Consider the following 20,865-nt stretch of genomic DNA (forward strand, 5'->3'; position numbering starts at 1 on the left):
TTTTTAATTGAAGTATAGTCAGTTATGTTGTGTCAGTTTCTAATATACAACATAATGGCCCAGTCATGCATATATATAGATGCACATATGTTTGTTTACATATTCTTTTTCATTAAAGGTTATTATAAGATACTGAATATAGCTTCCTGTGCTATACAGAAGAAAAAATTTTCATCTATCTATATAGTGGTTAACATTTGCAAGTCTCAGACTCCCAAATTTATCCCTTCTCACCCCCTTTTCCCAGTGGCCAAAAGATTATGAGTCTGTTTCTGTTTTGTAGATGAGTTCATAGTGTCTGTCCTTTTTTTTTTAGATTTCACATATGAGTGATATGATATTTTTCTCTCTCTTTCTGGTGGTGTCTTTATGATTTTCTGTGTATAGTATCATGTCATCTGCAGTGACAGTTGTATCTCTTCCTTTCCAACTTGGATTCCTTTTATTGTCTGATTGCTGTGGCTAGAGCCTCCAATACTATGTTGAGTTGAAGTAGTGAGCGTGGGCATCCTTGTCTTGTTCCTGAACTTAGAAGAAATGCTTTCAGCTTTTCACCATTGAGTATGATGTTAGCCATGGGTTTGTCGTAAATGGCCTTTATTATGTTGAAGTATGTTCCTACTCTCTGGACAGTTTTTATCACAAATGAATATTGAATTTTGTCAAAAGCTTTTTCCATTGTCTATTGAGATGATCATGTGGTTTTTATTGTTCAATTTGTTAATGTGGTCTATCACATTGATTTGCAGATACTGAAAAATTTTTGCATCCCTGGGATAAATCTTACTTGATCATGGTGTAAGATACTTTTAATGTATTGCTGGATTCAGATTGCTAATATTTTGTTGAGGATTTTTGCATCTATGTTCATTAGTGATATTGGGTTGTCATTTTCTTTCTTTGTGATATCTGTCTGGTTTTGGTATCACAGTGATTCTGGCTTTGTAAAATGTGTTCATAAGCCTCCCTTCCTCTGAATTTTTTTTTTAATATTTTGACAAGAATAGGTGTTAATTCTTCTTTAAATGTTTTGTTGAATTCACTTGTGAAGGTATGTGGTCTTGGATTTTGTTTGTTGGGAGTTTTAAAATTACTGATTCAGTTTTGTTGCTGGTGATTGATCTGTTCATATTTTCTATTTCTTCCTGGTTGAGTCTTGTGAGATTGTACATTTCTAAGAATTTTTCCATTTCTTCTAGGTTGTCTATTTTATTGGCATATAGTTCTTAGTAGTCTCTTATGATCTTGCATATTTCTGTAGTGTCAGTTGTAACTTCTCCTTTTTCATTTCTGATTTTATTGATTTGGGCCTTCTTTCCTTTTTTCTTGATGAGTCTGAACTAATGAGTCAATTTTTTTATCTTTTCAAAGAAACAGCTTTTAGTCTCATTGATCTTTTCCATTGTTTTTCTTAGTTTCTTTCATTTATTTCTGCTCTGATCTTTCTTTCCTTCTACTACAGGTTTTATTTGTCCTTCTTTTTCTAGTTTCAGTATAAGTTTAGGTTATTTGTTTGAGATTTCTCTCATTTCCTGAGGTAAGTTTGTATTGCCATAAACTTCCCTCTTAGAACTGCTTTTGCTGTGTCCCATAGACTTTGGATCATTGTTCATTTTCATTTGTTCCCAGGTTTGTTTGTTTTTTTTCTCTTTGATTTCTTCAGTGATCCATTGGTTGTTTAGTAGCATATTTTTTCATCTCCATATGTTTGTATTTTTTGCAGTTATTTTCTTGTCTCATAGCACTGTGGTTAGAAAAGATGCTTGATATGATTTAAATTTTCTCAAATTTACTGAGGCTTGTGGCCTGAAATGTGATCTATCCTGGAGAATGTTCCTTGTGCACTTGAAAGGAACGTGTATTCTTCTGCTTTTGCATGGAGTGTTCTAAATATATCCATTAAGTGCATATAGTCTGATACGTCATTTAAGGCTGATGTTTCCTTACGATTTTCTGTCTGGGTGATCTTCCATTGACATAAGTGGGGTGTTAAAGTCCCCTACTATTATTGTGTTACTGTTGATCTCTCTCTTTATGTCTGTTAGTATTTGCTTTATGTATTTTGGTGCTCCTATGTTGGTGCTTATATATATTACAATATCTTCTTCTTGGATTGATCCACAGTATAATGAGTAGTGGCCTTCTTTGTCTCTTGTAACAGTCTTTATATTAATGTCTATTTTGTTAGGTATGAGTATTGCCACTTCACCTTTCTTTGATTTCCATTTGCATGGAATACCTTTTCCATCCTTTCACTTTCAGTCTGTATGTCTTTAGATGTGAAGTGAGTCGTCTGTAGGCAGGATATATTTGGGTTTTGTTTTTGTATCCGTTCAGCCACTCTGTGTCTTTTGATTACAGCATTTAGTCTATTTACATTTAAAGTAACTACTGATAATGTATGTTCTTATTGCTATTTTGCTCATTGTTTTGGGGTTGTTTTTGTAGGTGTTTTTTGTTCATTTTTTCTTCTTTTCTCTTCTCTTGTGTTTTGATAACTGTCTTTAGTGTTATATTTGGATTCCTTTTTTTGTATGTATTTATTACAGATTTTTGGCTTGTAGGAAGTTTTGTGGTTTACCATTAAGTTTTTATATGATTGTTTTAAGTTGCTGTTATCTTAATTTCAAATGCATTTGAACAATCCTGCATTTGTATTCTCCTCTCCTCACAGTAGTTTTTTGATATCATGTTTTACCTCTAGTTGTTTTGTGTGTCCCTTAACTTCTTATTGTAGATGTAGATGACTTCACTACTTTTGTCTTTTAACCTCCCTACTAGCTTTGTGTGTAGATGATTTCCTACCTTTACTATATGTTTGCCTTTACCAATGAGCTTTTTCTTTTTGTAGTTGTGGCCTTTTCTTTTTCATTAAGAGAAGTTCCTTTAACATCTCTTATAAAGCTGGTTTGATGGTTCTGAATTCTTTCAGCTTTTTCTTGTCTGTAAAGCTTTTGATCTCTCCATCAAATCTGAACAAGAGCCTTGTTGCATAGAGTATTTTTCATTGTAGGTTTTTTCCTTTCATCACTTAAAATACATTGTGCCACTTCCTTCTGGCCTGTAGAGTTTCTGCTGAAAAAATAAGCTGATAGATAGCCTTATGGGAGTCCCCTTGTATGTTATTAGTTGCTTTTCCTTTGCTGCTTTTAATATTCTCTTTGTCTTTAATTTTTGCCATTTTAATTACAATGTATTTTCATGTGTTCCTCTTTGGGTCAATCCTGTATAGGACTCTCTGTGCTTCCTGGATTTGGATGCCTGTTTCCTTTCCCAGATTAGGGAAGTTTTGAGCTATTATGTCTTCAAATATAGTCTCAGCCCCTTTCTCTCTTCCTTCTGGGACCCCTATAATGAAAATATTAGTGCACTTGATGTTGTCCTAGAGGTCTCTTATATTGTCCACGTTTCTTTTCATTCTTTTTTCTGTTCAGCATGTGATTTCCACTACTCTGTATTCCAGCTCACTGATCCATTTCTCTGTATCATTTGGTCTACTGTTGATTCCTTCTAGTGTATGTTTAATTTCAGTTATTGTATTCTTCATCTCTGTTTGCTTCTTTATATTTTCTAATTCTTTGTTTAGAACTTTTAACTTCTCACTCTGTATCCATTCTTTTCGCAAGTTCTCTGACCATCTGTACCATCACTACCGTAAACTCTTTCTTGGATATTTGCCTATCTCACTTCACCTAGTTCTTCTAGGGTTTTATCTTGTTCTTTCATCTGGAACATGTTCCTCTGTTGCCACATTTTGCCTAAGTTGCTGGGGGGTTTTTGTGGGGTTTTGTTTTTGTTTTGTTTTGTTTTTTTTTGATGAATCTAGTAGGTTGATAATGTTTCCTGACCTTGGACAAGTAGCATTCTGTGGGAAACATCCTTTGTGTCCCAGCAGTGCCCTCCCCTCTCATCACCTGAGCTATATGCTCTAGGAGGTCCCACTGTGAGTGCTGTGTGGGTCTTTCTGTTGTGCTGGGCTAACTCTGTAGGCTGTCTAGGCTTGGTTGGCCCCTAGTCTAGTTGGTTGCCAAGCCCTGCCCTTTGCAGAGGCTGCTGACTGCAAAACCTCATGGGTCCCAGGGCTAGTGTTGGCTCATTGGTGGGCAGAATCAGGGTCTAGAATACTCCAAGGCTGTTATTCCCCCCCTTGGTGGGCAAAGCCAAGTCCTGAGGTTAGTGCTGGTCTACTGGCAGGCAGAGCTGAGTCCTAGAGTCTGGTTGCTGGGCCCAAGAGTTCCAGAGCTGGTGCCAGATTGCTGGTGTGGAGGTGGGGCTGGTTCCCAACACAGTTGCATAAGGGGTCCAGGATGTCCCAAAGCTTGTGTTAGTAGGCATGGCCAGTCCTGGGCCTGGGCCCGGCTGGTTGATCCTGTGTGGAACTGTGCACTTCCTGGACTTGGGTGACTGTTTCTTTTCCCAAGTTAGGGGCATTTTTGGTTATGTTCTTTTCAAAAATTTTCTCAGGTCCCTTCTCTTTCTCTCCTCTTTCTGGGACCCCTGTGATTATTAGTGTGATTATTAGTGTCCCAGAGTTCTCTTAAACTATTATCATTTCTTTTCATTCTTTTTTCTTTTTTCTGAAGTAGTGATTTCCACTAATCTGTCTTCTAGCTCATTGATCCGTTCTTCTGCCTCATTTAGTCTGTTCTTGTTTCTTTCTAGTGTGTTATTCATTTCAGTGATTTTTTTCTTCAACTCTGTTTGGGTATTCTTTATACTTTCCAACTCTTTGCTAAAAACTTTGCTTTGTGCATCTACACTCCTCTTGAGTTTTCTGAAAATCTTCGCTATCATTACTCTAAACTCTTCCTTGGATAAATTGCCTATCTCCTCATCACTTCTTCTGGTATTTTATCTTGTGCCTTGGCCTGGAAGATATTCCTCTGCCACCTCATATTGTCTATCTTGCTATTTGTATTTTTAGGTTGGTTAGTTATGTTTCTCAGCCTTGAAGAAGTGGCTCTCTGTGGGAGATGTCCTATGAGTTCTAGCAGTACACTCCTGTCACCCAACGGCCGGCATCCAGCTGGTCCCAGGGTACAGTCTGACCTGTGTTTGTGGATTCCTTCCACAGGCTTTGGGATTGTTTTATTTCTGGTATCTGCCCCCTGGTGGATGAGGCTGGACTAGAGGCTTATGCAGGTTTCCTGGCAGGAGGAGTCAGTGCCTGCTCACTGCTAGGTGAAGCTTGGTCCTGGACCTCTGGTGGATAGGGCTGTGTCTAGAGGCATTTTGGCTCAGGAAGTCTGCTGATGGGTAGGACTGTGTCCCCATCCAGTAGGTTGTCTGGCCTGAGGCTTCCCAGCCCTTAATCCTACAGGCTGTTGGGTGGGTCTATGTCTTGGTGCTACTGATCCAATCAAGATGGCAGCCACCAGGAAAGCTCATGTAGATGAAGACTCCTGGCACTAGCTTTTATGTCCCCTCCTTCCTCAGGAGACCTTCCAAAACCAACAGGTAGGTATGGCCCAGGTTCCTATGAAATCACTGCCTCTGCCCTTGCACCTGGTGCACACGAGATTCTGTGTCTGCTTCCCAAGAGAATGAAGTCTCTGTTTCTCCTAGTCCCATGAGGCTCTTGAAGTTAAGCTCCACAGGCCTTCAAAACCAGATGTCCTGGGGTCTCCTCCTCCCAGTAGTGGAACCCTGGGCTGGGGAGCCTAATGTGGAGCTCAGAACTCTCACTCCTGTCGGAGGGCCTCTGTGACTTAATTATTCTTCAGCTTGTGGGTTGCCTACCTGGGCAGGTATGGGGCCTGATTATATCATGAGCACGCTCCTCCTACCATCCCACTGTTGTTCCCCCTTTAAGCTTCCGGTTGAAGGAGATCTTTTTTGCAAAGCCCCCGTCTATTTTTCGATGGTTGGTTAGCAGTCAGTTGTGGTTCTTTCGTAGCTGTGAGAAGAGGCAAGATCATGGTCCTACTACTCTGCCATCTTGACTGGAAAATTGATAAGATACCCTATAAAATGCCTTGAGATTTTTCTCTTGACAAAATCTGTGTAAGCATGAGCTTGGTATAAATGGTCATTGAAAAGGAAACTCCATCAGTGCCAAAGATCTTGTGGGTATTTTTTATTGAAAGGTCTTTTTCCTTCAATAGTGAACATTTTACATTAAAACTTTATACAACCAAAATCTCAAAATAATATTAAAATCACACTAAGGTATTTTCATTGTTAAGTCTCTACTTCATTTTATTATTGATAAAAATATTGCAAGACACTTGTAACTCTAATGTTTCTGCTTTAAAATAAGCAATTAAAACTAAACGTCACAAGAAGAGACAATACATACTACAATTTGCTAATAACTGGCTAAAATGATAATTTAATAGTAATTAATGTTGTATAAGAAACAATTGCACTTGAAAAATTAAAAAAGTAAACATAAAAACTCTAGTTTTGTATATATAAGTCTTATGAACAGAGGTTAATCATCTATAACCTTGCCAGAAATGTATATGTTTAAAAAAAAAAAACTAAGCTTGCGTATTTAACATAGCAATCATTCATGTTTTTTAAGTCTTGTATTTTTTATATGCTTTACAGAACTTCCCCCATAGTTTGTTGATCAGAAAAGACTGCAACACAGCTAAAGCAAAATAACACTTCATTGGTATTTAGTGCAAATTTGGAGTAATTTTTGCATGAAATATTAAACATGTAGCCTTTAGAAGTTTTTGGAAGTTAAGTGCTGTGACTGTCATTTCCTCAGTACACTCTTAAAGATTCTGATGGAAGTTTTTTAACTGAGGTATTTCTCCTTGTATGGGCTCAGTGGTAGGTAAGCCAGTACAGTTAACTTGTGTACCACTCTTTGTTAATGATCTGATTTCTTCACCTGTTTTCTACCATTACTGTGATATTAGTCAGAGCTGATAGGATGAAAGAAAAAGTCCATTCAGAATAATTAATGTAGCACTGTATTTCCAGGGCTCTAAGTGGAAAGATTCCTATTAAAAGTGTTAGTGAAGAAATCATTGAAACTAACAAATGCCTACATATCTGATTTAGAAATGAACATGAGTGTGGAAAACGTGCAGTGGAATATTAATTGCTTCTCATAGCCATAGAAATTTAAAGTTCCATTGAGTCTTAACAGTCTGAAGGACCACTATATATAGTATTAACTCCACCTTGCAAAAAGTACAACTGTGCGCTTCACCACACGTGCCAGCTGCTACCAGGAGGCTGAGCCATCGTTTCCAGAAAGAAAATGCCTTCTGTAAGGTAAATAACTGCTGTCATCCTTTAAATAGTAGAATAACAGCACACTCTATTGAATAAGCATAAAGGAAAATGACACTAATAAAATGTGTTTTTGTAGGAGAGGATAAAAGGATGTAATTCCTTCCCTTGTACTAGGCAGAGGATTTGTACTTAGATTTTGAAGTCAGAATCTAAGAAAAGGGGAAGATGCCCAACACCATGAAATGTAAGTTACTACTAACAACGTGTGAGTCTGCTGTATGTGTTTCATGTAAAGCAAATTTAGGGAACATAAAAGTGAATATATGTGGCTTTCAAGTTGCCAAGTCCCTTCTTTGTAGCACATGTGTATAAAACAAGGCCACTTAAAACTCTGAGATGTTTTTAAAGGTAGCAAGGTGAATGCTCTACATTATAAATGTTATTGAACATTTGACTTTAAATATGAATTACTTGACTGTGGTAAAGAAACTTCCCACAGGAAATCCTTAGTACAAAGGTTTCAAATCTTATCTTACTGTTAACTTTCCCTAAAGACCTAAAGAATTTTCAGAGACAGGTAATGTCAATAGCTTCTTGTGCCTTATAATAAATGGCTGGTTTGGGGGGTTGTTTTATTATTTTTCCTTATCATCTTTGCTGATTTGGATGAAGTGAGCCTCCCCTTCGGAGTTTTAAAAACTAGATTACACTAGAAGCAGTGTATCCTAAGGTTCTCAAACTTTCTGATATGCCAGAATTTATCTGAATAGTTTCTGCCAGAGTATACACATCTGGTCCCATCCTCACAGGATCTCTGATTGAGTAAGTCTGGGATGGAGCCTGGACATCTTAAGAACAACTACACTAGATGGGGATGCTCAGAGACAGAGAATTTGTAGCTTCCTTTTATTTTTATTTTTATTTTAATCACTTGAAATAAAAATATTCCCTAGAAGCCAGCTGGGCCACATGGTTAACATGTTCTTAAGGAGAGTTCTGGTCTAACAGGGCCTGCAGCTCAGCAGAGGGGTAGAAGTGTGGTGGACTCACTCTCTATGTCACAGGGTCCGGCTGCGGACAAGTCATGAAAAGTGGACATGGGCACAGAGCCAGGAGCCAGACTTGTACTTGCAATTTCCAGTTGCTTACTGCAGTCAGGAGAATGGGCATTCTTGTTTCTTTCTGTATATGACCCTTTCACTATTACTATGGAAAAAGGTAGGAATCCCCAAAGATATGGTAAATGGTTTGGATAAAAGAAGCTGGAGTAAAGAATTAAAAAACCATTACAGAGAATGGCATAAGTACCCGTTCTGAATGGTGTGTGGGTGTGCATGTGTGGAAGGGCCACAGAATGGGTACAGCAGGCTCTTGTGAGGAATTCTTAGTCTGGAGACTTTGCTTCGTGTGGTCCCTTGGACGGAATTTTTCTCTTCAGAACTAGGAGGAGCTCAAGGCACCAGGACCTAGGGTTGTGCAAATACACTTTTTACAAGGAACACCACCAGTTCAGCTTCTAAACATTATTTTAGAGCCTATAAAACATGCTTCTTTTCCCTAGCTTGGTTTCTTTACCTCATATAAAAAATAAATAAATAAAAAGGGCAAGAGAAGAGCCAGTAACTGGCAAAAGAAATGGATAAGAGTCATTCTTTACTTAATAATCTGTGGACAGTCGCTCCAGGCCTTGGCTTTCCTCTTGGCCAAAGCCAGCCAGGCCGGTTCTGTTGACACGGGTGCAGCGTCTGGCGTAGAGAACCTCTTTGTGACTTCCTTCACAAGGGGGGCTGGGGGAGCCGAATCGGAGATCTCCACTAGATTGCATTTTGAGGGAAGAGCAGAAAGCAACAAGTCAGAGCCACGTTTAGATTTATCAAAGGATGAGAAGGGAAAACCCAGTGAAACACTGGGGCATCTTTGGGGAGCAGAATTAGGGAAAGAAAGCTATGGGATCATAACTGTTTCATACAGAACTCCAGTGAGCACAGTGCAGTCAACCCTCATTTCTGAGAATTCCTAGAAGCCTAATTTTTTCTGTGCACAGAAGCCATGCCTGCATGATAATAACAAGTAAAGGTAAGTTCTGTGATTCTAGTCACACAACCAGTTTCATGAGGCAAAAGATCAAACGAGCAGTCTGAACTTAGTAGTTGGTGAGGTCCAAAGTTACCTCCTCTACCAAGCGTACTCTGGGTGCCTCCACCCTCTGAGGCCCATGGATCTGCCAGCTCTTATGACTCAGTCTTTTCTACCAGTTCCTGCACATCCTATCCTATTTACTAGAACTTGGAGGCTTCATAAGCTGAGGGGTCCCATCTTATCCTTTCATACTTAGTGCCTGTGGCACAAACATGCAGAATTCAGGAAATATTGAAAAGACAGAAACTTCAGAAGGCTTGCTTTACTAAGGTGCAGCCACTCTTAACTGCATTAACCCTTCGGTGCTTCCAAGAAATCAAACAGAGAAAGGTTGATTTCTTTGACTTTGGAGCTTTCACTATTCTGAAAGAATTTTCTCTTGACACACCCATATAATGAATGTTTAGAACCCTTAACTCCTGGGTATAAGATCAAATGAAATAATGCCCATGGAGGGTCCTAAGAAACTGTACACTGCTCCAAAGTGGTTTTCAAAATACAAAGTTTTTTTTTTTCCCTCTTCACCAAATAGTAAATGTAGCTTTAATAGTGAAACGTCTTTACATTTCCAGACTTCAGCTAGTAGGTATCCAAGGCATAAAAGAATCCTGGGTCTAGAGGTTGGGTGTGAGGACCAGAGTTGCCTAGCGGGGGAAACAGATGCCCTAATAACAACCTCTGGGAGGAAGCTCTCTCAGACTCTCCATCCTCCAAGGGATATATAACGAGGAAATAGCTGTAAATGTTACGGGATCATTTTATCTCTTAACAGAATAAAGAAGTTTTTTTAAAATGTGCATATGTCTCTTATGTGGCATGAACCTATACACTGCTGTTGTTAATTAACATCAAGGACTTAGAGCAGAACAACCTTGCACTCTAAAGTCACACCTGGGTCAGCTGTCTGAAATCACATCAGTGAGAAGGGACCGCCCCACTTTTGCCCGGAGCATCGGAGCCACTTAAATCACCATGATTCAGAGAAACAGCTTCTATTTCCAACCAGAGCAGAGCTCCAGGTAGGGGTTTTTAGATACAGCTTCTGCACATTTATCTTAAGAAGGGAAACAGGGCCTTTTCCTGCTTTTCAGCTCAGAGTTGATGTCAGCTGCCTTGCTTTGAGCCTATCAAAGCACTGCTCCATTTAAATTTTACCTAAATTTCACCCTTTCCCCCAAACCCTAATATAAGATTAGAAGGTTCTTATGGTATTCAGTCTTCCTTGCTACAAGAAGTTAATAAACCTTTTTTGATCAACTACAGACAGTGGAGTTGGAGAAGGCTCGTATCACCTTGTTAAAAATTCAAGAATTTAATAAGCCACTTGATATTACATTGGTAACTTGAAATTGGCTATGGGGGCCATATTTACACCACGGAAAATGGCAAATAGTACAAATCAGTTTCTCCGTTCCCCGAAGAGCTGAATGTTAAATGTTCATCATCACACCATTGACAGTGGAGGAGTTTCTGATCCTCTTTATCAGACGAGCTTTATCAGTGTCAGTGTTCATGAATGGGGTTGTGAGCCTATGTTTTGAAATGCCTGAAGTGCTAGTTACTACACTAGAGAAATAAAACATGCCCTAAAGAGAAAAACCTTAAAGTACAGTTAAATAGGAATGGACCTGCTCCCTTACCTGTCACAGATGTAGGGAGAGTGTTGGCCTTTTTCAGCTGTTCCCTGCGCTCGAGCCTGGACACTGCCGTCTCTGGCTTCTTTTCTTCTGGCTGAGCGGTGGACTTGTGCAGGGAACTGCCTCTGCTGACACTGCTGCTTCCCGGCAGCGGGCTGCCACTGACCTGGGTGGGCAGAGAAAGTCACGGAAAGCCTGTTTTCAACCCAAGGACAGGGAAAGACGGACTGTGCAAGGCCTTGGAGGCTTCCACCTGCCAGCCCCCATCCTCTGCTCCCAGAGGGAGAGCTGGACCGCGTGGGGGAGCAGCGTGCGCTCAACCCTGGCCCCAGCTGTGGAGCAGCTCAGTGCAAATGTCACAAACGGGACACTATGTACTTTGTACTTTCCTAGAAGAGCCCCACTGGACTAGCTATACAATCAGGGCCACGGAGCAAGGCTCCTAATTTCCTCTCAACTCATTGCTCAAATAAAATCATTTTCATATTTCTTATATCAGGGTTGTGTGCATGGATTCTGCTGAATCTGGTTAACCTAGGAGCATCAGGAAATCAAATCAAATTTCTAACTGAAAATGCCTCCTTGGTTTAACAGTGGTCAACTTATTTATTGCTCTATTTTCTACGTATTCTCCACCACTCCCAGCTAGCCACCCCCACCCACCGACATTTAAAAAGAAATCCTGTGAACTCAGAGAGCCAAGCTCAGGAAGACACAGTTAAAGCTGAAGACCAGGCTACTCACGTTTTCTTTGGAGAGCTTTTCTGCCTGTTTGGCCTCCCTAGCTTGCTTCCTCTCCTCTCGAGTCGCTTGCTGCTCCCGAAATCCTTTCTGCTTTTGCAGCGCCAACGTTATCCACAGTGGCTGCGGGGTTTCAACTTTCTCCACAAGTTTGGAGCCATCTAGAGAGTGTCTGCTCTGAAGCACTGGCTTTTCTGTGGGGAAAAAGAGACTATGATATTGTGATACACAGTAAGAAATACATATTTGGCACAGAACTCCTAAAATCCTTGCAATTTCCTAAATGATGAGAGCATAAAGGTGTCTTTTGTTCTGTTAATGAGTGATTTTTGGAAAGCACCTCAAGATGGAGGCTGGCTGCCAGTGGAGCCAATCACCTGATTAGAGAGGGTTTAGAACTTTTAGTCCCACCTCTACCTCCGGGGAGGAGCGAGGCGCTGGAGTTTGAGTTCCATCAGCAGTTCTTGATGACTTAATTGATCATGACTATGTAATGAGGCCTCCATACAAAAAAAGGACTGGTTTGTAGAGCTGGGTTGGGAACACGGGGAGGTGCTGGGAGAGTGACTTGCCTGGAAGGCAAGGAAGCTCTAGGCCCCTTTCACATACTTTTCCCTGTGCACCTCTTTCAGCTGGCTGTGTGAGTTATACCCTTTTATAATAAGTTGATAATCTAACAAGTAAAATATTTCCCCGAGTTGTGTAAGCTGCTCTAGTAAATTAACAGCCCGGATTTGTGATTGGCATCTAGATTAGATGCAGCCTGGTAGGACTGAGCCCTTAACCTGTGGGATCTGATGCTATCTCCGGGCAGAAAATGTCAGAACTAAATTGAACTGACACCAGCTGGTGTCAGAACTGCTTGGTGGTGTGAGAACCCAGCGGCCACTCCCTTTCAACATGCTGAAATTGAGATCATAATCAGTAAAGACAAAAGCAGGTGTGCAGTGAAACCAACTGCTCACTCAGCTCAGTCCCTCACTTCTTAAAACTTGTGACATATTAATCAGCCCATGAAATAGTCAACTATCCCTTTCTAATGCACGCTGTACTGATGCCTGAGTGACTCCACTGGGTGGGAAAATAACATCTTCAATCAACAGAAAAAGAAAACAAGCATTCCTCTTCCCTCAAAATGGAAGAAAAAATAGTCTTCAATGTCAAAACCCTCAGGCCTACAGAGGCAGTTATTTCATTAATTGTTGTTCTTTTTTAATTGCTTTTTAATTTTTTCAGTGGGACCTTCTTCCCTCCACCAAACAAGTGGAATACCAGTATTTCAAGGAGGAAAGCGGGGCACTGCTCTGCGTAGAGGGGCTGCCGAGGACAGCAGGACTCTAAGGAGCACAGTGGGAAATGGTCCAGGGCCTCTTTGGATAGATGTGAGTACTTGGGTCCACAGCCAAGAGCAGCGCCCAGAGTCACCCAGCACTTAGTGCTGGGGCTCAAACCTGAATCTAGGACTTCGGACTCCCGGTCTGGGCTTTTCTCCTGGTGGGCTGTCTCGCCTGTGCAACTGGCGGCAACAGACTTCCCAGGTGGATGCGATCAGAGGTTGTAATTGACTCTGGAATTGAGCAGACCTGGGTTTGACGTCAGAAATGCTACTTCCCTAAGCTTTCGTTTTCTAATCCATACAATGGAGATGAGAATGTCGCATGCCTCATCAAGCTGCTGTGAAGATTAAAAGAGGTCCTGGGTATAAGAACATTTAGAACAGTGCTTGGCATAAAGTGACCACTCCACAAAGGCAAGTGCTCTTGTTACTTATGTCTGTGAGACAATGATCTCTGACTAAAGGGATCCCAGGTGAAAATTACGTACTTTTAGAGATAACTGTTCTGACACTGAATCCTTCACTGTCTCCAAGGGAAAGGGCTCGCTCTAAGTCTTGTTCTTTTGAAACCAAACAAAAGTTTACACTTTGATGATACACCTGTTACCAATCAGGGCTCCAAGTTAACTGAACTTCATATCGAGAACCACCAAACCAGGAATTCAAGCATAAAAAAGGGCAGATTCCTCTTAATTTTCTACAACTTTTAGATCTATAATGCTGTACAAGGAGAATTCCTATTTATAATGAGTCTTGGGCATTTGCAATATTCCTAATCATCAAATAAAGATTTGGTTACGATCTAACAAAGGAAAGAAAAGCAACACATTTCAGAAGTTTTTTTTAAAACTCAAACTGAAAGGAGTTTTTGATTAATCTTCAGTTAACCAGAAAATTAAAAATATTTACCACTTAAATCATTGTGCTTAACTGAGACACCTGACATACACAGGAACTAAATGAGTTTCTTTTTTTTTTTTTTTTTTCAACTCAAGGGCTGGGTAACACCTGTTTGTAAAATGTCTAAAACCCAAATTGCCCAGATCTGATTTCCACTTAAAGCAGTTATGTAAGAGGGAATCGTACTTGAACTTGCTTGGGAAGGTCCTTCAAGCAACGGGCGAGTTTCCTGCCAACAACTTGGACTGGGTTTATCACAAAGGCCCAAATATCTTTAAAGCATAATTATTTACAGTTATAGTTGACTAAAATAACTTGAAAAGGTAAATCTCTAGCCAGGTTTTTATCTTCTTAGATCTGTAGCACATCCTGGAGTTACGGACCAGACTTTTAAAAAGGCTATAATGTAGTATGTGTAAAGGGCCTAACAGGTCTGGATGTAGTTGGGGATCAATAAACAGAAAACAGGATGTTAAAATGGGACTCCTGTCTGAGTTTCAGCCAGGGAAGCCCCAGGACGTCTGTAACAAATAATCAATGGCACCAGCTCCCTCATTCTGAGCAGATGTGCTCAACCACCTACTCAGGACTGGCCTATGAGGTGGCCAAACAGCCACCTTAAGGTCATAGAAATATCAGAGCTGAGGCAAAAGCAGCCAGAGAATTTCTTTGGAAAAGACTGTTGGAGCATGGTGTGTTCCCACATCCTCTCCCCTAGAGAGGGAAGGGGGCTAAGCCAAGGGAGAAGGTCCTCAATGAGACCACTCAGACGAACTGATGGGTCTCCTGGAGTCTGTGGGGCAAACTGCACACCTGAGGTTCTGTTCACACCTGGACAAGTTCAAAGGCAAGGACAGTGTCTGCCAGGGGCCTGGAAAAGAGGCCCTTGTGCTGGGACGACACTTGTTGAGTGCTGCATGAGGTTCAGGTGCGGGCCAAGTGGGTGGCAGAGAGAGGGGCAGGGCTGCCTGGAGGAGGCACCACTGAAATAGGGGAATTGCAGGAAGAGAAAGTGGCAGGTGAGGGGTCTGAGGAACACACAGAAGAATCAGCACTGTATCCCCCAAATGCAGCAAACTTCATTGCTTTACCCCTCCCCCTTCCTTCACCCCAGCTGTGGAGCCAGTTTCTGGGCTGGAAGGAAGGGCAGAAGTGGACTGTGTCTGCGTCCCCACTATAAGCATTTCAGCCCAAAGCACGCCAAATTACAAGGGAGACACTTAGTCTGAAATATAGCTTGGAGTTTTGATTATGACACTGGAGGCAACAGATTAATTACTAACATGAGAGAGTTATCACTAAAGGTGCCTAGAGGATTTTTTACTATTAAAAGGGACTGAAAAAATATAGAAAGAACTCCTACAAATCAGCAACAACAAAACCCAATTAAAAAATGGACAAAGGATTTAAATAGATGTTTCTCCTAAGACGACATATAAATGACCCACAGCATGTGAAAAGGTGCTCATTAATCAAAACCACAATGAGCTATCACCTCACACCTGTTAGAATGTATATTATTAAAAAAAAACAAACCCACAAATAGCAAGTGTTGGTGAGGATGTGGAGAAATTGGAACCCTTGAGTGACACTGGTAGGAATATAAAATGGTGCAGCCACTATGGAAAATAATCGAGTGGTTTCTCAAAAAATTAAAAATAGATTACCATATGATCCAGAAATTCCACTTCTGGGTTATTTATCCAAAATAATTGAAAGTAAAATCTAAAAAAGATATTTGCATACTCATGTTCACAGCAGCATGATTCACAATAACCAAGAGATGGAAGCAACCCAAATGTCCATCAATAGGCTTGAGAGGAACTCTGATGATACCATGGAAGCTAGTAACACAGACACTAATGTCAAAACTAAACATGGGGGTTCCGGTTCAAGACGGTGACATCAGAGGATCCTGAACTCCCCTCCTTCCACAGACACACTGAATTTACAGCCACACACAGGACAATTCCTTCTAAAACAAATCCACAAACTAGATGAGTGACTCCTCCACATCAGGTGTACAGAAAAAAACCCACAAGGAAATGGGTAGCAGAGGCCGAGACACACACTCGCCATAAACCACATTCCCGGCACAGTGACCCACATCCAGGAGGGTTTTGGAATCAGAAAAATTGGGGTTCATATCCTAGCTCTGCTACTTAGGAGCTGCTGTTCGATCTTGAGCAAGCTGCCTAAACATGGTTACCTTCGGTTTTCTCATCTGTGAGAATAAGAAAATAGCAGTTACCTTACTGAACTGTACTGAGGAGGTACACTGAGGTAATGAATGTCAAGCTCACGGCAGGCTGCTTGGTTTACAGTTAAGGCAGGCAGCACCTTCCTAGGGTAGACACCTACTGCTCCTAAGAATTGGTACAAACTTTTCAACATAGTGAGAACCCTTTCATGATTGGCAGTGGTATTTCTCAGCACACCCCATCTCATTCTAAACTCTTGCAATGCTGAACTGTTTCAAGTTCTCCAGAAGGCATCACACACTTTCTGGCTTCCAGATATTTGCCTGTAACATCCTTGCTTGTCATCGCTTGGCAAACCCCTACTTCTCTCTCATGTCATAGTTTAAACAGAGGTTCTTCCAGAAAGTATTCCCTGACCATTGCCCTCTCCCACACCTGGGATGAATAATATTTTTGTTTCATTTCACAGCCCCTGCACTTGGCTGAATTTCTGTTATCACACTGAATTGTAACTGTGTCTAGAAGAAGGTACAAGAGCAGGTAACACTGTGTCATGTTACCTGTTGTATCTCCAGTGCCAGCCACCATTTCTGACTCTGAAGGGGCAAACAACAAACAAACAAGAAATAAAGTGTCACTATGCCCCACTGTCTCCTTATTTAAAAAAAAAAAAAAGAGAGAGAGAGAGAGAAGGCTTAAAGCTGCCCTTAAAAAACCTAAGGGGAGAATTTCTCTGAGAAATGTAACTTCCTGGGCTACTACCCACACCTGACCAACTAATCTGCAAAACAGAAAAGAAAAAGTATCAGATGAATGTTCTCAGGGGCACCAAAGCCAATCTAAGTGATGGCCGAGCTGCCCCAAACACGCAGTATGAAGAAACACGAGGGGCAGCCAGGAGTAAAGGTTGCTCTACCATGTTGTTATCGGAGGGCATCACGGTGGAAAGCTGATGCGTGGGGGATGCACAGGCAGAATGTTGTGCATAAAAGTGAGACCAAGCTGATTATGCACACCTAGGCTCCCTGGGCGGATACAGCCATCAACAGCCCCCTAACTTCCCACCTCGGTGCAGCTACTGCCAAGAGACAGCACAGACACTGGTCTAGGAAACTCCAGTCTTTACGTAACTGCATGGACCCCTCATCAAGATTAATGACATCTGCATTGATCCAGACCACATTTCAACTTCCATTGTCAAGTGAAAGCGTATCATTCTGTGTTACTACTTGTGTAAGGAAGGATCATTAATGGGAGTCGGCCACTTAAGAGAGTCAGTCCACAGCTGTAAAGAGAAGTAAAGCTTTTCCCTATGACTCACAAGTGAGGGCCCTTGGGGAATGGCGCACCAGCCTCTAATGAAGGGAAGTGCCCCAACATCAGCTCTGTGGGCTACTCCCAGGCCTGGGCAGCTCTGGCTTTAGCTGTGACACAGACAACCGGCTGAATAGAAGCAGAATTTTGCAACCTACAGCTACGCACCTTTCCTCCCGGCTTCAGGGGTCAGAGAAGGCTTCTCTTGCCGGGCTGCAGTAGGAGCCAGGGAAGCTGGTCTCCTCTCTGTTTCCATCTCTTCCTCCTCATCCCACTTCTGCCGCTTCCTCTCCTCAGGGGGTGGGGGAGACAGTGGCCGGGGGTCACTGCTGTCCTGGCCCTCCTTGCATGGCTCATTGGGCTCTGGGTCTGGCTTCCCGATCCGGCGAGCCAGCAGCTCTACCAAGTAGGGCCGGCTCACTTTGGAGAGTGGGGAGGACGGTGGGGTCTGACCTGTGGGCTTTGGAGCCAGGGCTGGTTTCTGGGCCAAGGGCATTCTGTTCGCTGCCTTGTCGTGCTCTGGAGCTGGCGGCTGGCTGCTGGCTGGTGGGGGCCGGGGCTGGCCTGCAGGAGGGGAATGGCTGGAAGGGCTTTCAGTGAGGTCCTTCCAGGTGGATGGGGCTTGCTTCCTCTCCAGGGGGAAGGACGGGCCATGCCTGAGGGCCGCAGCCTCTCTCTCCTTCTCTTCATTTGTGCCCCCCGGGGCCGGTGGCGCCCCATCGATATTGTCCCCCATGCTGCTGTGCCTTTTCTTCTTCTTTTGTTCTGTCTGCTGGTCACAGTGGAAGCGCAAGGAGTAGTTGGTCCTTCTCAATTTTATTCCAAAAGGGGAGGCTTTTTCCTCTCCACCTGGCATCACGGGGTCTGGCTTTCCTACACCACCTGTGGTCTCACTGTCCGAAGTGGTCACGGGCTCTGCCTGGGCCACTACTTTCTGCGGAGGGTAAGGAAGGCTTGGAACAAGGAAAGAGGGAAGGTCTTTGGCAAATTTGTACCCCTCTGTGGTATCCGTTGGCTCCTGGCGCGCCCCCGGTTTCCCTGCAGCCTTCAAGGGCTCATGAGTGTCAGCAGCAGGGGGCTGGGGCGCCGCCTCTTCGCTGGGTCCCGGCACCAATTTTTTTTTTATGCTTTCCGGTTCTGTGTTCTGTTTGGAGGCCTCCGCGCCCCCATCAGGGAATTTCTGCCAGGCAGGCTTAATGGAGAACTTCGCGTTTACCGGCGGGGTCCTCCGGAGGTTCCCGCGGGAATCACATCGGCCCCTGGGAAGGTACTCATCACCGGGCCGGGCCTGGTCTCTCTCGCTGCGATGGTCACCCTCTGCGTTCTTCAGGATTCTGGACCGAATGGAAGCCCATTCAGCAAGTGCGGCCACACTGCTCGGAGATTCCTGCGGGGGCCTGGCCTTCCCACCACCTGCCCGGGGGTCGCCGGGGGCTCGAGGTGGGTTCTCCAGGGCGGGGACATCCACGTGCTTCTTTTCTTCTGACAAGCCCAGGAGAGACTTGCAAGCTGTGTCCTTGATCTGGCTCAAGTTGACAGCTGGCCCACAGAGCTGTGCTCCCGTGACCAGAATGGCCGTGTGGGGGATGCTCAGGGAGGAGGGCAGGGAGTGGGAGGCCGGGCTGGCTTTGGGCGCTTTTGGCTCTTGGGGAGTGGAGGCGAGTCCTGCATCTTTCATCGGCGTCACCGGGCTCAGATTGACTTTGGGGAAGAGAATTTGCTTCCCTCCTGACGACACCTGGAAAGTGTAGGGTCTGGGCATGGTCTGCCTCTCATCCACTTCCTGCCATCTGAGTTCCTCCATCTTTCTGTCTGTTTCTGGAGCAGCAGCTTCTTTCTTCTCCCGTGGAGCCAGCGTCTCTTCCAACTGTGCCTCTTGTCTCTGTGGAGGCTGTGCGTTGGTTTCTTCTCTCTTTTCCTGATGTCCGCAACGATCATCCCCGGGAACATCGCCCTGCTTTCCCTGCTGCTCTCCAGATGGCTCGGCGGCCACTGGGCTCTGCTTCTCGCAAATACTTGGTTCCTCAGGGTTTTCTCTTGGCTTCTTGAGTTTCAGGTGTTTGTGTTCTTCTAGCTTCTCTGCAAAGTCGCTCTGAAATGGGCTCCTCAAGCCCCTTTTGTGGTCCAGCTGCGGCGGATGCTCCTCTTCCCCTCTCGGTGCTTCCCGAAGCTTCTTTTCCGCTTCCTGCCTCCTCTTTGCCTCCATGTCCTCCCACTTCCTCAGCTCTTCCCTCCTCTTCGCCTCCTCCTCTTCCTGCCGCCTCTGCAGCTCCAGTTCTTCCTGCCTTCTGAGGTCCTCCATTCGTTTTTCCTCTGCCTCCTGCCGCCTCTGCTCTTCCTCCTCCTCCCGCCGCCGCTGCTCCTCCTCCTCCCGCCGCCTCTGCTCCTGCTTCTCCTCCTCCTGCCGCCTGAGCTCCTCCAACTCCTGCCGCCTGAGCTCCTCCAGCCTCTTCTCCTCTTCCAGCCGCTGCTTCTCGGCCTCCTGCTGTCTCTGCTCCTCCAGCTCCTCCAGTCTTCTGAGTTCCTTCAACTCTCTTTCCTCCTCTTCCAGCGACTGCCTCGGGGCCTCCCCCGGGCTCAGTGCCTCCGGCTCCTCCTGATGCGCCTCTTCCTCCGGACGCCTCGGCTCCCCGGCCTCCGCGCGCCTTCCTTCTTCCTGCTCCCTCCGCTCTGGGCCTCGGCAGCCCGGCTCTTCCGGGCTCGGCCTCTCCGCTTCACGCTGCCTCTTTTCTACCTCCTCCTGGACATCCCTCTCCTCCTCTCCCTCCCCTTCCTCCTCCAGGAGCTCTTGCTGACGGTTCTCCTCCCACAGCCTCCTCTCCAGGGCCTGGAGTCTCTGTTCTTCCAGGCGTCGCCTCTCCGCAGCTTCGGCTTTCTGCCGTTTGCACTTGGCCTCAAGCTCTCGCCAGTATTCTTCTTGGCGTCGCCTCTCTTCCTCCGAGTCCAGCAGCTCTGGCTCCTCTTCATGCCAAATGGGCTTTTCTTCTCCGGGGTGTCCGTTCTGGTCCAGGGACAGCTGACGTGGAAGGCCACCATGCTCGTTCTGTCGATCCTAACATTGGGAAAGGGGACAGAGTTAGCTTGCCTTATGCACAAGCTACCATTACAATCCTAGTCACAATGTGGGGGGCCCTCCTCATCTCAAAAGGATGGGCAACCTGTCTAAGCAGAGACCCCTAACCTTGGGCATCTCTCACACCAAGAATAAACTGCGGGGGGGGGGGGGGGAGCACTTCATTTTTGTTTCCTCTCTCTATGTCATCCTCAGATTCCTTTTTCTTAATACACATGAGTAATCACCGGTAGTCCAGCATGAGGAATATGAGGGGAAAATGAGATTTGCACTTCATCAATGTCCCCTGAAACTTGGGACTCAGAAGTCTGCTCTAATCAAACCGAAGAA

General features: G+C 44.0%; 1 protein-coding gene across 3 annotated transcripts in view; it reads right to left on the reverse strand.

Annotated features, from left to right (window-relative positions):
* Positions 1-6,461: 6,461 nt before the first annotated feature.
* CRACD (capping protein inhibiting regulator of actin dynamics) overlaps positions 6,462-20,865 on the reverse strand; it is a 234,425-nt gene continuing 220,021 nt past the window's right edge. For all 3 annotated transcript variants that reach the window (XM_074347374.1, XM_074347363.1, XM_045524974.2), the window contains 4 exons: positions 17,631-20,514; positions 11,715-11,905; positions 10,974-11,136; positions 6,462-9,008 (listed from right to left, as the gene is read on the reverse strand). In XM_074347374.1, the coding sequence (XP_074203475.1) occupies positions 8,848-9,008; positions 10,974-11,136; positions 11,715-11,905; positions 17,631-20,514 (3,399 nt within the window). In that variant the 3' untranslated portion in view covers positions 6,462-8,847. The remainder of the gene's footprint in view (positions 9,009-10,973; positions 11,137-11,714; positions 11,906-17,630; positions 20,515-20,865) is intronic.

This window comes from Camelus bactrianus, chromosome 2 (assembly GCF_048773025.1).
Source record: "Camelus bactrianus isolate YW-2024 breed Bactrian camel chromosome 2, ASM4877302v1, whole genome shotgun sequence".
In the NCBI taxonomy this organism is placed as follows: domain Eukaryota; kingdom Metazoa; phylum Chordata; class Mammalia; order Artiodactyla; family Camelidae; genus Camelus; species Camelus bactrianus.